General features: G+C 41.9%; 1 protein-coding gene across 1 annotated transcript; it reads left to right on the top strand.

The window, feature by feature from the left end:
• Window positions 1–1,296: 1,296 nt before the first annotated feature.
• Window positions 1,297–10,264, top strand: LOC116948803 (UDP-glucuronosyltransferase 1A5-like). Its single transcript, XM_076069228.1, has 6 exons — window positions 1,297–1,568; window positions 4,771–5,640; window positions 6,002–6,133; window positions 7,480–7,567; window positions 8,796–9,015; window positions 9,452–10,264. Exons 2-6 carry the CDS (start codon window positions 4,774–4,776, stop codon window positions 9,762–9,764), a joined length of 1,620 nt encoding a protein of 539 aa, XP_075925343.1. The 5' UTR covers window positions 1,297–1,568; window positions 4,771–4,773; the 3' UTR covers window positions 9,765–10,264.
• The last annotated feature ends 6,174 nt before the right edge of the window (window positions 10,265–16,438 follow it).

The raw sequence follows: 16,438 nt of genomic DNA, 5'->3' as shown, positions 1-16,438 counted from the left end.
ACTCAGTTGGACTCACTACACTAGTAACGAAGTGTTGTTTACGTGACTACCCTTACTAATTGGCTGTGTCGGGTGGTGGTGGATTTAATGATACATTTATATTTACGTGATCTAACCCAAAAAAAACCTGTATTATGGATGATATAGGTCCCAAAAACCTACGTGTTAAACTGCCAGATGTTGATTATTATAACGCCATCCTTTCTCGAATTCCAGCAAAGCACCTTAAACTACAGCGGTTTCAAAACGACCTGTCACGCACTGACCTCAGCATTAGGTGTAGTCATAAGGCTTCCATGGCTATGCTACATTAGCTGGCACTGGATACCGATCAAATAAAGGACCCAGTACAAAAATCGCTATCAAGGTCTCCTGCCACACCTCTCCACCCTTCTCACTCAAACCACCACAGCAAACCTACGCGTCCTACGGGGTACATCTAACAACTTATTTATTACACCTGTAGAGTTTGTTCGGGGACACGGTCAGAATTGAGTGTAGGGGTCATGAAAATAATAAGGGTCCACCCCGAGAGAAATAACTGAAGAATGGCACTGGCAAGGAAAGGTGGGGGAAATGGGGAATGGGGGATAAACACAGATTGGCACGGAAGAAGGAGAGAAGGGCGTAGGTTAGATAACGTGGTGGAAGACAGAGCCGGAGGGCTCCGGGAAAGAAATGACTGGTCGTCAACAACAGTGTTCGTGCCCTACAAATGTTCTTGTCGATGTTTATGGAACAATAATGTTCCCTTAGCAGGACGACTCGGGTGGACTCGCTTTCACACCCAGAACCAGGGACTGTTTGGCTGAGCGACGTTTTTCCGTAGCTGCACCATCAGCCATCTGGAACTTTTTCCCACTGCACACACGCAGCAACAGCATCCAAGCACCATTCATCCTCAGGAGACAGCTCAAGGCTCTCTCATGTTCATTCCGGCGTATGAAGGACTCCTGGAGTTCTGGTTCCATGCCTCCGAGTTCTCAATATAATATTTTGCTTTCGATTCACGAAATAAGTGCGGGTAAAACATAGTTTTTGAATTATAGGCAAGTATGCTGAAATTATGCACTCCCATGAGGCCTTATGGCTGAATGAATTTGCAAAAAAAATACTTCATGTTGTATGTAGAGGGATAGATTTGAAAGACATAGCTTACAATAATTTAAACAAATTAATCTAGAAAAGCTGACCAGGCCAATGAATAGGCAGTACTCATTTTATTGACACCCTCACCTCTTATTGGAAAATAATTTCAAGCTTGTAGAGTGTTGCGCAATTCAACTGGTTAGAAAGTAGACTTTTTTATCAAGTCAAAGTCCAGCGTTTCTTGTTTGTTAACCAAAGGGAGCACACCTACTGAACGGTGCGCTGTGTAACGTGTTCACAGCGTAGCTGCATTCGTGGTTTTTTGATAGTTTATAACATTTCTGTCACGCTCCTCTTAATTGGACTCATTGCCTTCTCTGCTTCCGAATGAGCACAATTTCTGCAAAGCAGTGTCCCCGAAATCAAGATTTGCTACCTCGTCCGAGCATTTAAGTTACTTTACAGAAAAACAATAAGCAGTAAGTACGAAAAGTATTTTTTGAATATTTAAGCCAAGTACCTGGATTAATGCTGCGTTGTTGTTGGATATATTGTTTATAACAAACAAGAACATTCAGTTATTAAACTGGTGAGGACCCAGCATCTGTTTAGTCTATGACAGATATCTAAAATGTAGTTCTTGTGGGGAGTTGAACATTGTTGGAATGTTTGAATGGGTTATTTTTGTTGTAAACCGTTTTGTTATGATTGCTTCATAGCAGTTATAAATCCGTGTGGTTTTTCTTAGATGAAGGCATTTTCTCAAGTTGGGTCTTCCTGATAAAAATGTTTTATTGCCTCGGCTGCAATCATTTTTCATTTCCAAATTCATCGAGATTATTGCACATCATTTATACACTATAATAATATGTTTACATTGGATCTACTAACGTGGTGCTAACGTTAAAAAAACCGCCACTTTTTCATATTTTCTTGCTGTGGTTTTCACACCTGATGATGATTGCTTGTGTTGCAGTCGAAACGTCGTGAGAATTTTAGTGTTTTATATTTTTATTATTTTATTGTTTCCCTTCTACGTGACTTTACCGAAAGAACCAAGAATATGAATCCCTGCAGTCACGAAAGCTTGAAATCAAAAGTATATAGGCCGTTAAGATGTATCGTTGCACCCTTTAAGTTGCTGTTCCAACAGTACGTACAAGTGCTAGAAGTTCGCTTTTTGTCTACATGTCATTATCCTCGGACCAGATTCTCCATTGTAGTAACTGTAGTTGATGGTCTGAATTTGATTCAGCATGTTATTTGACCAAATTCCAGCACATGAGAATTAAAATTTCGGTTAGACTGTCATGCGATTACCATTACGCTCGTATGCAGAGCGGATGGATAAAGTGCTGTCCCCTATTCTGCGCACCAGTGGTCACTTAAACATATCTCAGGCGTAGCTCTGTGATAGTTGCTTCTGCAGGCCATTCTCTAACAAAGGCTTGCACTTCTCCGTAAGATCTCCGAATGTACTCTTCACCTGACGGCATGAAGCCGATATCAAAATCAGCATAAAACTGTTTGGGAAAATCTATTCTTTTGTCATGGTTGAAAGAGCAGACTACAATTGGAAATGTGGCTCTTGCAAAAGCATAGAATTTCGCATGAAATAACGCGAGGATATATGGCATGACTAATCTTTTTTGAGACCCTTGTGCAATACTCAACTGCATGTGTAACACTAATGGCCTTCATCCTCTGCACTTCATGAATGTCTAAATTGTTTTAAAATATCACATTTAAAATGTATGTTGCAAAAAATATGCCATCATGATATGTTATATTTTACAGAATTAATTCATAAAACTGCAATGGATACTATATTTTGGAAATTTGAACAAAAAACACATAAATTTCGATTTAAAGCTTTCGTGACTGCAATGATTCATCTTCTTTGGTTCTTTCGGTAAAGTCACGTAGAATGAGAATAAAATAATAAATTGATAAAATAAAATAACACAATAATATTCTGTCCTACCAGACAGTCTCGCTCCCTTCACCTGATGAAGGCCGCTTGTGTTGTGGCCGAAACGTCGTGAGAATATTATTGTGTTATTTTATTTTATCAATTTATTATTTTATTCTCATTCTACGTGACTTTACCGAAAGAACCAAAGAAGAAAAAACACATACTTTGAATATCAATAAATATAATGTATACTGTTTCAAGATAAGAAATGCAGTTCTCTCATATATATTCAGTTGTCTTTAAACAAATCCATCATAGCCGAATAAATTATATCTGAATTTTATTCTGAGCTTTTGAATCCTTAACTGAATCAGATGAACACAAATCTTTATCAATGGAATTTTAAAAAGTGCAAAAAAAACCCGAAATGGCAATGCACAAACTTGTATTCGTATTTGCAGAGGACATAACTTTGAATATGTTAATTATAATTTGTTTATATAATGTAGGAATCTAATGTGATAACTCGTATCGGCTTCAAAGACACGCAGAAAGTAAAAAATAGCTGCAAAATGACAAATCATAACATCCATAATGAATATTTTATAATGCTTGGTTCTGACATGTCATGCTACACATCGCTTAATTTTTAACTAAATATTAACTTTGATTAATTCAATCTTGATTTGAAGCTTTCGTGACTGCAGGAATCCATACTTTTTGGTTCTTTCGGTAAAGTCACGTAGGTAGAAAAAAATAATAAATCACGACGTTTCGATCGCAACGCAAGCGGCCGTCTTCACCTGAAGTCGTTGTTGTCACCTGAAGACGGTCGCTTGTTGTTGCGATCGAAACGTCGTGATCTATTATTATTATTTTATACCTACGTGACTTTACCGAAAGGACCAAAGAGTTTTGATTCATTCATTATGTTGCCAACATCTGTTATTTTACCACAGATGGTCAGTTTACATTTGTAAAGGCATAACATTCTGGAAAAAAGGAAAAAACTTACAATGGTGATTTTTGTATGTATAAATTAGGGAGCCATTACAAATTTTGTCTGTTGTTCAAGTTAATATTTTACATAGTTACAATACGTTATCCATATAGCATATAGATAAACGTCCAACAACTCAATCTTGCGCAACCTGTCTCGTTAGAAAGACAGAAAGAGACCAATATAAGATAAACTATTGTCCATAGGTGATAAAATGCAAAATTGCCACGTAGCAATCCAGTTCCAAATCGTTTTTTGTGAAACATTACGTAAATTGTTAATGAAATAAAGATTCACTGCCAATTTTTCACAAAGAATTTACACAACAGTATATACTATTATCTGTACTCCTTAACTTGTAGACCTTTTGTTTCGTGTCTACATATAGCATTCCAATAAGTAGTGTGTGTGTGTGTGTGATTGCCTCGTGTTTAAATGTGTAATATAAATGTCATGTATGTAATGCGCGTTGTGGAACTGTGTACCACAGATTTAGGCTTAAAACACTAAATTTACAGGCTGTACATCTCTGCCCAAAAATGCATACGATTTGGAACGCAGATTTGGATTTATAAACTCTGAGAAAACTGCTCTCTGAGAAAAGTGCCACAGAAAATCTAATTAAAATCAAAATTTGGCTTCATCCTATCTGTAGTCCTTAAAGTTATCACAATTTCTACCTTAAATATTAACCAATGAAAAAAACAAATAAGACAATAGCTAAACCACGACTGTATTTCGATCAATTGTGTATTGTTTTTGCCAGGCCATGCGGTGGTGTTTCAGCTTTGCTCAAACCCTCGCCTTCATGCACATGGCCGTGGGCCAGGAGAAATCTGACGGTGACCGTGCTGTGGGTGGCATGCTGGTGTACCCAACTGATGGCAGCCACTGGATGAGCCTGCGTGACCTGTCCCTCGCCGTGTCTCGGCGTGGTCACAGAGTGGTCGTGGCATTGCCCGCGACCGGTAATCTGATGGTGGGGGAGACGCCTGGGCTAGACTCGGAGACCTTCCCTGTGCCCCTTGTTGATAAACATAACTTGTTAGACACGTTTTTACGAGAAGTGGTATTTAGAGAAACGGATGGCGTTACAGAATTCACCTTTAAGAGCTTGGAGAGCATGAATAAGAGGTTTGCAGCAATGTGTGACAGCTTACTCGGCAATGTTGCTGTGATGCAGCGACTTCGTGCCCATAACTTCGAGGTTCTTCTCGCTGACCCAATTGATCCATGTGGAGCAATTTTAGCTGATGCACTGGGGCTCCCGTCAATATTTCTTATGCGTGGTATTCCATGCAATATCGACTTAAAAGCTGCCCACTGCCCAGCACCATCGTCGTACGTTCCCCAAAGTATGTCAGGCTTCACAGACCACATGAGTTTCACCGAGCGGGTCACCAACATGTTTATGGGTTTAAAGCAGGATCACCTGTGTATTGACTTCCTTCTGAAACGCTTTGATGAGCTGGCCAGGCGCCATCTGGGTCGGGACGTCACGGCCATGGAGCTGCTTAGCAATGCGTCCATCTGGCTGCACCGGACAGACTTTGTCTTTGACTATCCCCGCCCGACTATGCCCAACATGGTGAACGTCGGAGGTATGACATCCGATGATGCGAGACCTCTTCCACAGGTAAAAAGTTACTGTCAATTTGCACTCTTTACCTGCATTTGTTGAAACTATTAAGAATTAGAATTATGATCTTCTGATGATATGGATAACATAACTTAAATAACTTTGGGCACAGCTTGAAGGGTTAATTTTCTGAAGATAAAAAAAATACGTGGTGAGGGAAAGACGAATATTTAATTAATTCTAGCTCATGCTAGCCAAACTGGGTTTAGCATTTAAACCTGCATGTAAATGTAATGTGATGACAGGTAAGACAACTTGTTTTAATTACATGTTTACACACTGGAGAATATGATTTGACACCCCGATGGCCAATGCAAAACGCCTAATTAATCCATTTGGGCGCGTTTTTATTCTGCAGGATTTAGAGGAGTTTATGCAGAGTTCTGAGGAGCATGGTGTGGTCGTGGTGTCATTTGGATCCATAGTGTCGGCCATTCCTTATAGAATAGCAAACGTTCTTGCAGAGGGCCTGGGCAGAATCCCACAAAAGGTAATAAGGAAATTACGCATCACATGTACAGTAGATATCTGAAGTAATATGTGGTCCTCTCTCGTGGCTTCTAAACATATGAATCCAACTCCACTTTGACAAAATACATGTTGCATGATTTATGATACCTTGTGCAATCTATATAGAAAAGTAATCTTTGTTCGAACTGCTTTTTGTGTTTAGTGTGTTGTCCTTCCCCCACACAACCGATCAGTGCGGGTGGCTACGTACGGTTGCAAAAGAAGTTCAACATGCATACATATATGTCAGTATTTTTTTTACTGATGGCTGTTGGAAGATGGTGGCATAAATGTCTCTCTCAGGGTCTGGAAAATAAATATAACCGTTTCTGTTACATATTGTATGGAAGGAGTTGATGCAGAACACGAGCGAAATCCCAAGGGGGCCTTCAGCCACATGCAGTGGTCACCCACGCGTTCTGTTCGGCACAACACTTAGGAAACAAATACAATTTTATACAACTCGGCGGCTCAGAGGTCAGAAGAAGCATTGCCTCAAATAATGTATAACTCAATCCTAAAACAATTGCTTTATTGCCTTAATTATAATGCAATTCAGATAATAATTTATGTTGAGCTGTGTAATATGTAACCTATGGTGCAAACCAGTCTACACATTACGATTTCCTGAGTTACTTTTAAAGTTATCTTTTTATGCGTTTTTTTTTGTAATACTATGTTTGGCTCTTAGCCACAGCATTTGCATCAGGGGGACATGGGCTGGCCTTACCAGCCAGCCACACACATTATTAATACGCAAGACTGTCAGATATATCTGTCTGCTGGCCAGATCCCGTATGGGTATGGTTTGCTGACATTCCATCGAGGTGAAAGATGCAGAGTAGTCCACCAGAGTGTTGACATACGTCCCGTAATTGTGTATAGCCTAGAGAGCACACATGGACAGAGAATTTCAATATAACTATGATTTTAAAAAATCTCCTACCTTCTCACCCATCGTCTTTCCTTACTCTTGCAGCAGTGGATCAAGCTCAACCGGTATGCAATGCTTTTTAAACATATGCACACTGAATATAGTTAGGTCCGTTTATGAAATGGAACGTATTTGGGTCAATTGGGCGAGTACACGGAAAGATGATAGTTTCCTCATCATTATCATGATCACCACGATCCATGGGCAGATCGTCCGTACGTGTCCACTGCATATTTCGATAGCTTCTTACCCATCACCAATAATCATAAAGGATGTGTATGTTCTGTGTTACCATGTAAGTTGATTACATGGAAGAAGATCCTGTGACGTGACAACTAGTGTCTCGTTTATTGGTGAATATTCTGTCGATTAATTTGTGCTTTACTCCAAAGGTTATATGGCGCTATGAAGGACCAACTCTCGAAAATATCTCGAACAACACAAAAGTGATGTCATGGTTACCACAGAGGGACCTCTTAGGTGCGTGTTGCAATATCTGTATTCAGCTTTTGTCTAATTGCATCCGTCAGTGTCGGCTCCGAGTGCCAAGGAACACAGCCAACGTGTATCATCACTTCCTCTGAGCACTGCACATGTTCACATGCTATTCCCCATTCTGAGCTGTGTCTACTCCTTGATGTCATCCCACCATGTTCATCTACACATTTATCTTGCCCTTTTGCCTGAGATTTTCCCAAGAAGAAGGCAGTCATAGGACTCCATGTGAGCCTCGCATTAATTGTCCGCAGCATGCCACCTTCCTCTGGCTAAATCCACCAACATCATTTGGCATCACCGTTATTGTTAACACTTCTTTGTTCATCGTTTCTCGTCCTACATCCTGTTGCCAATGTCCTTCTATGAAAGGGCACATTTCAAAACGTGTCTTTCCTCCGAACGGTGCCCTTTCAAGTGTCCAGCTCTCGTATTCATACGGTCCTATCGACCACACGGAGCACTTGAGGCATTGAGGCCAAGCGTTCATGCTCAGTTCTCAGTCGGTGAGCATGGTCGGCTGTTGAAGGCTGCCTTTGCCATTTACATTCTCTTAATATTCTCTTTTGGTACCAACGTCCACATTCCGGAAATGTTCTGCATGCAGTTACCTCCGTTTTTCAATAGAGATCGCAATACATCTATCATAACAATACGCATGCTGCATTTTCAATTTTCAACGTTTTGCATTTATTTTGGTTAAGTTTAATTCATTACATTTTATATTAGCTTTTGCTTTTCAGTTAGTTTTTTCTTCTCTTCAGAATAAAGTATTACTATTTTTAGTTCCACTTGCAGTTTTTGAGGATATTTTATTTTTGGACAGCCTCAATAAGAAATATACAGTAGTATAAGCTAGAGGAATGCCCTGGCCATGTCAAAGCACGAGACGGTTACTACTCCGTGTAGCTATAGCTCAGAGCATCCAACTCGAACGTCAGGTGTGGTTACAGCTCCGAATCACACTTAAGCTCACGTGCCATCACAAACTGAGAAAAACGGGTTTGTATAACATCTAAAATCATGATTTTGACCAAAGCCACTGTATGTTCCAGTTCCAAAGCTATGTAACACGCACAACATAAATGAACAAAGCGTTCAAAGAAGCATCCAAATGTGTGTTGTATGTTTTACTTCTTTCGCACCGTACATCGCCAACCGTGCTAATCGAAGGTTGTCCCTGTCTGGCTGTGATGGTGCCGGTGGATGACAGCCCACGCTAAGACTCGTGTATTCGTGACGCACGGGGGATCGCACGGCATCTTCGAGGCCATCTGCTACGGCGTCCCCATGCTCGGCCTGCCACTCTTCGGGGACCAGTTCGAAAACTTGGCTCGCATGCAAAGCAAGGGTGCCGCACTGGTGCTCAACATTCACTCCCTCGACGCTGGCTCTCTCGCCTCGTCCATCTCCACAATCGCCACACACAAGAGGTACGGTGGTGGGGCGCTGCGTCTCAAGCGATTGGCTGACAATATTGCACCGGTGGGGAGCTTGTGTAGAAAAAGCGTGCAGTTCCATAGCACTCTGCCATTCCACGCTCTTATATTTTCTAAACGTGTTTTGAAGTTTGCATTGTCGCATACAAATAGTGTCAGTGACATATATGATGTTGGCTAACTATCAGGGTTTAAACTTGGAATAAATTATGCATTTTTTTGTTGTTATAAAATGTATCACCAGCCACGTGAATAGGCGATTCAAAGCATGCACCAAAACTGTCACGTTTAACAAGTGTCCATAAACGTACATTTTGTTCAACCTGTGGCAGCGGACCACTCTCTCAGTGTGACAGCAGTTGCTGGGTGGGTCTTTACCGTCATGCGAATTGGATGATACTGCAGCCTTTGCCGTGTCTGATTTTCTTAGCAGCTACAAGGAGAAGGCATCACTGCTCTCGCGTCTGCACCACGATCACCCGCAGAAGCCCATGGACAGGGCAGTGTTCTGGGTGGAGTTTGTGATGCGGCACGGTGCGGAGCACCTGCGAGTGGCGGCTCACCACCTCACCTGGTACCAGGAGGCCGGCTTTGATGTGGCGGCGTTTCTGCTGGCAGCCATAGTCCTGGTGACAAGCGTGTTCCTTGCGCTCATCACGATCTGCTGTCGCTGGCTCTGTAGGGCCAAACATCGTAACGCCACTGTAAGCAAAGAAATGGCAGCCTCTAAAAAACACAAGTAATTGTTATGTTTAATCCGATTTTTTAAACAGCCACGCATGCTTAATTCGGACAGTGGGGCAGCTTTTTGGAAAATTCCCTTCAAACCATTTAATAGAGAATGCTCTTTTGGAAAAATGATACGAGATGATTTGCTGATTAAAATTTAAGGTTGTGATTTGACTTTTTATTTTAAAGAAAGTTATACAAAACTTAAGACGATTTGTATAAAGTCAATTGAGTGGTCGCAAAGCATAATACCAGTGGCCCTGTTAATCAGGTGATAACATTGCCCAGATCAGACATGGTCACACCAGAACAATAACGATTGACCCTTTAATGAAGGATAAGCAGACAATAGTCTCCTTCATATATCTGTCTCTCCACAAAAACAAAATAGAGGAGAAAGTATTGTCTTGAATGAAACATTGTCTGCTTATCTATTTTGTTACTTTAATTCCCCACACCAACGTGAATGATTGTTTTGTCTTCAATAAAGGGGCCTTCACAGCCAATGCCGTTACTCTATTGTGCACGTGAATACACGATCCTTGCACCTGAGATCATCGTGACATCGCACCTTTGATTTGTTTCACACATAGGAACACACGTGGCGCAATAATCGGAGGATTTAGAAAATGCATGCAAATCAAACCTTCCCACTACATTTTATACACTAAAGAAAGCAATGGGGCCCAGAAAACTAGTGGGAGTATCCAAGTCACAGTATACTGTACTCCAAGCCTTAAATGTTTGTTGCGTGGAAATCTATCCGAGGCAATTAGAAGGACCGTGAACCCCCCTCGTGGAAACACCGGACCCATATGCCCTGACCGCAATGAAGCACCGCAGTTACAAATTAAAAGGCAAGGCACGGGAATTCGAGGCAGTATGGGGCCATCATTTCTCAACAACCCCGTCTAGCACAAGCTACTGAATTGTACCATGGTGTAAACTTGAATTGAGAAGGAATGGCGAGGAAGTGGGGAGGTGGGCTCTAGGTTTCATTGTACCCTCAGTATATCTTACGTGGGTGAGAGCTGATCTCGTCAAGGAGCATAAACCATCACGCGAACTCCGGTCACACTTGCAGAGGCTTTTGGTTAGCCATCAAACAAATATGGTCACTGCATCGCGTGAATTCATATGCACTTCTGCGGCCGTCTGGAACGCTCTTCTGATTTTTAGGAAGCCACTGGAGATATGCACTTGTAAATCTTGATTGAAAACTCATTTATTTAGACCTGCTTTGTGTTTAGTTTGTTGTCCTTTCCCCCGCACCTCTGATTAGCACGGTTGGCTATGTACGGCGCGAAAGAAGTTCAACATACATAGAGGAGAGTGGGTGTGTGGGTGTGGGTCCATTTTTTCCTTTCTTTTATTTTGTTTGTTATCTTTTTCCTACCCCCATGCTCCTATTCCCCACCTTAGTTAGAACTTGCACCTTCTCTATACCTTAATAAGCTCCTGTCAGGGAGTGAAGCCAACACAGGGGGCGCAATCTCCAGACCTACCAACCCTACTTTGAATATGGGCGTGTCCTTTGTTGTGACTGTATCAAACGGGTTCTATTAAAAAAGTGATCCTTCGTTGTGTGAGCCACAGTACAGATTGGTCACTTTGGCCATGAGTACATGGCCACGGTTGCCTGGGTGGTTTCCCTCAGAGTGTAGGCGCTGCTTCCAGGCTGGCAAGGCCGGTGGTGTCTCAATGTCCGGTCTGGCAGGCTAGGGGGCAGCGCTTTGGAGGCTGGTATAGGGGCAGAAAATTCCTGCTGGAGAGAACTGTGGAGCTGCTATTGGTGTGGATGCAAGATTAATCCAACACAATACACAACATAACAAACACAGCAACAACTACAACACAATATGATAACGTATGAAATAAAACAGAGAAAAAACGAATAACAAAATTATGGTATTATTTGGATGATTGCAGTGACAAAATATATATTTCTGTGCACAACATTATATGGCTAAGTGCCGGTGTACTGGCCCGTTTGGTCTTGTTTAGCCTCCCAGATGCTTAAACATAGCTCTTCAGACTGGAACTGAACAGATGCAGCTGCAATCTGGACAAATGGCGTAGGCTATCAACTCAAGTGTGACGTATCGAAAGTATTTGTATGAAATGGCAGAGCTCCACTGGGGGGTGTATTAGGTAGAGAAATGGTCCCAGAAGATAAATGACGTTCAATGTTCATTCTGTATGATAGGAAGTGAAATGGTTCGATAGAGGCGCACGCACTGATATGGTAAGGCAACACTGTTTATGAACACAACGTGGAATCACACTACACATAGGGTGGCGACCACCGACCTATCCTCGCTAACACTGACACTCTGATAACAAGTGGCGTGGCCAAGCCAGGAGGGCTACTGCTTGGCGACGCTGACTTGAGGCTTGGCATCACTCTTCATGAGGCGTCTTCATGAGGCGTCTTCATCCCGGACCCGATCATCCACGCACCAGGTGCGGAGCCTGCTTATATGCGCCTCGGCGTGGCCAGGCCACACCCAGGCCACGCCCACCTTCGAGAACCCTCGAGAAGGCTCTGCTTCTGGCCACGTGGCCTCCAAGGTCCCCCCCGGGGCCCCCGGCCCCCACCTTGATCCGGTCACGTGTCCGGCCGGGTTCATACAGATTGCCACGGCCTCACACAACCCCCGTGGTACAGACCGACGGCCTCCTGGCTCCCCGACCCGGCCGTGACGTCATTCCCACATCCACACGTAGTGACGTCATGTGTGTGTACAGACCCACACGGTAGTGACGTTACAAGTCACTACAAAAGTATTTATCTGGCAAGCTACTGTGTGTGTGGTTGTGTGTGTGTGAGAAACGTTTATTTATTTTCCTTCAGTAATCATTGCACTTTTTTTCCCCTTGATGTGGCTTGTGTTAGCTGATGTGTGACAAGTAAAGTTTTAGTTTGGAAAATTATTCCATCCGATTAACTTTTTAAGCTTTAATATGAGTAATTGAATAACATGCTTAATTATAAAATAAATTAGCTTGCAGCACAGGAAACTAAAACAAAAGGCACGCGTCGGCTAAACGTGTTCACTTCAGTCAATTTGAATTACTGTTACATCGCAATTTTATATTTATTCAGCACAATATGAACAGAAAAGCGTTTCCCTCTCGAAGATTATGTTGAAACATGGGTGAGATTTGAGAGATTAGTCGGCATCATCAGACGGGAGACTTAATTATCTTCTAATAGTCATATCTGTTCGGAGCAAATTTTCATATTCTTATGGAATTAATATAATACATTTTTATTATATAGTACACAAACATGCCCTTTAAAAAAAAAATTCCACCAGACAGTTTATGGTGGGAATAATTAGCTGGGCTGTGGTGGCGTCTGCCTGTAATTCAATGTGCAGGGGAGGGTTGGTGGGTCACACAGGTGTTTGTGAAACTCCCTTTCCATTGGCGTTTAGGTGCCTGCCGTTTCCTGGCTTGACATGAGAAGGCGGTACGGGCAAAGTGCAGATTAATTTAATCTGTCCCCTTCCGTCTGGGATAGTGTTGCCCCCTCCACGTGTAGGTTTTATCCAGGTGCTCCAGTTCCCTCCCATTTATATAAAGGTTAAGTAATTATCTGAAAACATCTTAATATAGAGAGGACTCCAGAGATAGGGCAATTGTTTGGGTCGGTTCATCATCTGGCTGCCTTCAGCTTCACTAGTTCATCAGCGCTGTGAGATTTTATTTGCATGAACCACGCGATATAAAAATAAACATGATTATATAATATTACTCATGACCGAGGTTATAGTATCGAGAATATTTTTAGGATACCGTGGTGTACAGTCATCCATTTTAATGTATTCCAAATCAAACATGACAAGTATTGAAAGTACTGTGTATATGCTTAGCTCTTTCGGTAAAGTCACATTGAAGGGAAACAATAAAATAATAAAATATATATGAAACAATAAAAATTCTCACGACGTTTCGACTATAACACAAACGGTCGTCATCAGGTGTGTCGGTCTGCATTAATTTATTTATTTTTAAACGGTGTATTTATTTATTTAAAAAAAACGTCAGCGCCACGCGCAGCGATTTGGCAGTTTATTTAGAAGGACTAGTCCATCCATGTTCTGAAAAGAGGAGGGGTGAGACGAAAAATTAATGTATGCTGTCTGAAAGCCACTGTAAGCGTGAACAATCAATTAAGACTTGAAATGGTTTATCAAATCTTTCCAATGATTGCTAAGCCAGAATCCATCTTCTTCGGTTGAAATTGTCTCTGTGCTTGTATATGTGGATAGCCTCATGAACGAATCTCTCATGGAAGCCAGATGGCTTACAAATAACCTCTGTCTTGGAAAAGTCAATGTCATGTGAGCCTACTGAATTATAACAATGATCTGCCATGGCCGAGGTGTTGGTCCTACCGTGTTTAAGGTCTGCTTTGTGTTCACGAATGCGGTCCGAGACATGGCATTTGGTTTCTCCAATGTAACTACTACCACAGAGACAACTTAGTTTGTAGACACCAGGGTACTGTATGTCCGGAATCACATCTTTTACAGACGGAACCAGATCACGGATTTTATGTAATGTGTTGAAACGGACCTGGATCTTGTGTTTATTCAAGATTTTGGAGATCTTTTTTGTGATCCCCGCAATGTAGGGTAAAGTGATGGTTTTGAAAGGCTCCTCAAGACGGTCCTTCTTCATGGTTTGAGTGATAGCTTTGCGGATTGTATAGTCGGAGTAACCATTAGCCTCAGCAAAGATGAGCGTTTTGAATTATATAAATTAAAAAAGAGGGATGATATTGTAGTCCTCTCAGCTGACAAGGGCAATGCTACTGTCATCATGGATAAAATAGATACAACAACAAAATTAAAGAATTACTCGACGATGGTAGTTATACAAAAATTAAAAGAGATCCCACCAACAGCCTCGTCACACAAACCAACAAAATCATTTCTGATTCAACCGCATTAATTGATCAATCTAAACAGTTTTCGTTGAAACCTTCTGCTGCCAGGCCACCAAGATTATACGGCTTACCAAAAATACATAAAGTAGATACACCCCTTCGTCCCATCGTCTCTACTATCAACTCCCCCATCTACAAACTGGCTCGTTTTTTGTCTGAAATCCTGCGTCCTTTCACTAGAAAAACCACCTCTGCGGTACAAAATTCTACTCACCTGGTATCGACAATCAAGGGTATTTCCCTGTCCCCAGACGACCTGCTTGTCAGTTTTGATGTAGTTTCCTTATTCACCAAGGTTCCTGTTCCTGACACCATCGCAATCATTGAAGACTTGGTTCATCAAGGACTAAACACTGAGGTACCCCCCCCTGGTGAGTCACTGTTTAACCAATACATACTTCACTTGGAATGGAACTTTCTACAAACAAACTGAGGGCACCCCGATGGGCTCCCCCCTATCTCCGGTTATAGCTAACATTTTCATGGAGAAATTTGAGACTGACGCCATCCAGACTGCCACTCTGCGCCCAACCTTATGGAAGAGGTACGTGGATGACACTTTTGTCATCTGGCCACATGGCCGGCCTGCTCTAGACCAATTCTTCGACCACATCAATTCCAAACACCCAGCCATCAGATTTACCATGGAAGTCGAAAAAGATGGCAAGCTACCTTTTTTGGATGTCCTAATAAAAGAGAGACCTGATGGTTCAATGAGCCACTCTGTCTACAGGAGAGCTACCCATACAGATGCTTATCTGAAACCAGATTCCCACCACCATCCATCACAGAAGAATTCTCTCATCAAGACTCTGTATTATAGAGCCCAATGCATATCCGACCAGGAACACATAGGCAGTGAACTCAAGCACGTACACCAAGCTCTTAAGGCTAATGGTTACTCCGACTATACAATCCGCAAAGCTATCACTCAAACCATGAAGAAGGACCCTCTTGAGGAGCCTTTCAAAACCATCACTTTACCCTACATTGCGGGGATCACAAAAAAGATCTCCAAAATCTTGAATAAACACAAGATCCAGGTCTGTTTCAACACATTACATAAAATCCGTGATCTGGTTCCGTCTGCAAAAGATGTGATTCCGGACATACAGTACCCTGGTGTCTACAAACTAAGTTGTCTCTGTGGTAGAAGTTACATTGGAGAAACCAAACGCCATGTCTCGGACCGCATTCGTGAACACAAAGCAGACCTTAAACACGGTAGGACCAACACCTCGGCCGTGGCAGATCATTGTTATAATTCAGTAGGCTCACATGACATTGACTTTTCCAAGACAGAGGTTCTTTGTAAGCCATCTGGCTTCCATGAGAGATTCGTTCATGAGGCTATCCACATATACAAGCACAGAGACAATTTCAACCGAGAAGATGGATTCTGGCTTAGCAATCATTGGAAAGATTTGATAAACCATTTCAGGTCTTAATTGATTGTTCACGCTTACAGTGGCTTTCAGACAGCATAAATAATTTTTTCGTCTCCCCCCTCCTCTTTTCAGAACATAGATGGACTAGTCCTTCTAAATAAACTGCCAAATAGCTGCGCGTGGCGCTGACGTTTTTTTTTTAAATAAATAAATGCACCGTTTAAAAATAAATAAATTAATGCAAACCGAAACACCTGATGACGACCGTTTGTGTTATAGTCGAAACGTCGTGAGAATTTTTATTGTTTCATATATATTTTATTATTTTATTGTTTCCTTTCAA

The sequence above is a fragment of the Petromyzon marinus genome, chromosome 2, assembly GCF_048934315.1.
Source record: "Petromyzon marinus isolate PM22_M1 ecotype Great Lakes invasive population chromosome 2, UKy_Petmar_22M1.pri1.0, whole genome shotgun sequence".
In the NCBI taxonomy this organism is placed as follows: Eukaryota; Metazoa; Chordata; class Hyperoartia; order Petromyzontiformes; family Petromyzontidae; genus Petromyzon; species Petromyzon marinus.
This window is presented reverse-complemented; position numbering and strand designations above follow the sequence as displayed.

Excerpts from the sequence above, each read along its gene's own strand:
- LOC116948803 (XM_076069228.1), top strand. The coding sequence starts at position 4,774 with ATGCGGTGGTGTTTCAGCTTTGCTCAAACCCTCGCCTTCATGCACATG. Across the intron at positions 5,641-6,001 it reads ATGCGAGACCTCTTCCACAG|GATTTAGAGGAGTTTATGCA; the intron begins GTAAAAAGTTAC and ends TTTATTCTGCAG. Across the intron at positions 6,134-7,479 it reads TGGGCAGAATCCCACAAAAG|GTTATATGGCGCTATGAAGG; the intron begins GTAATAAGGAAA and ends TTTACTCCAAAG.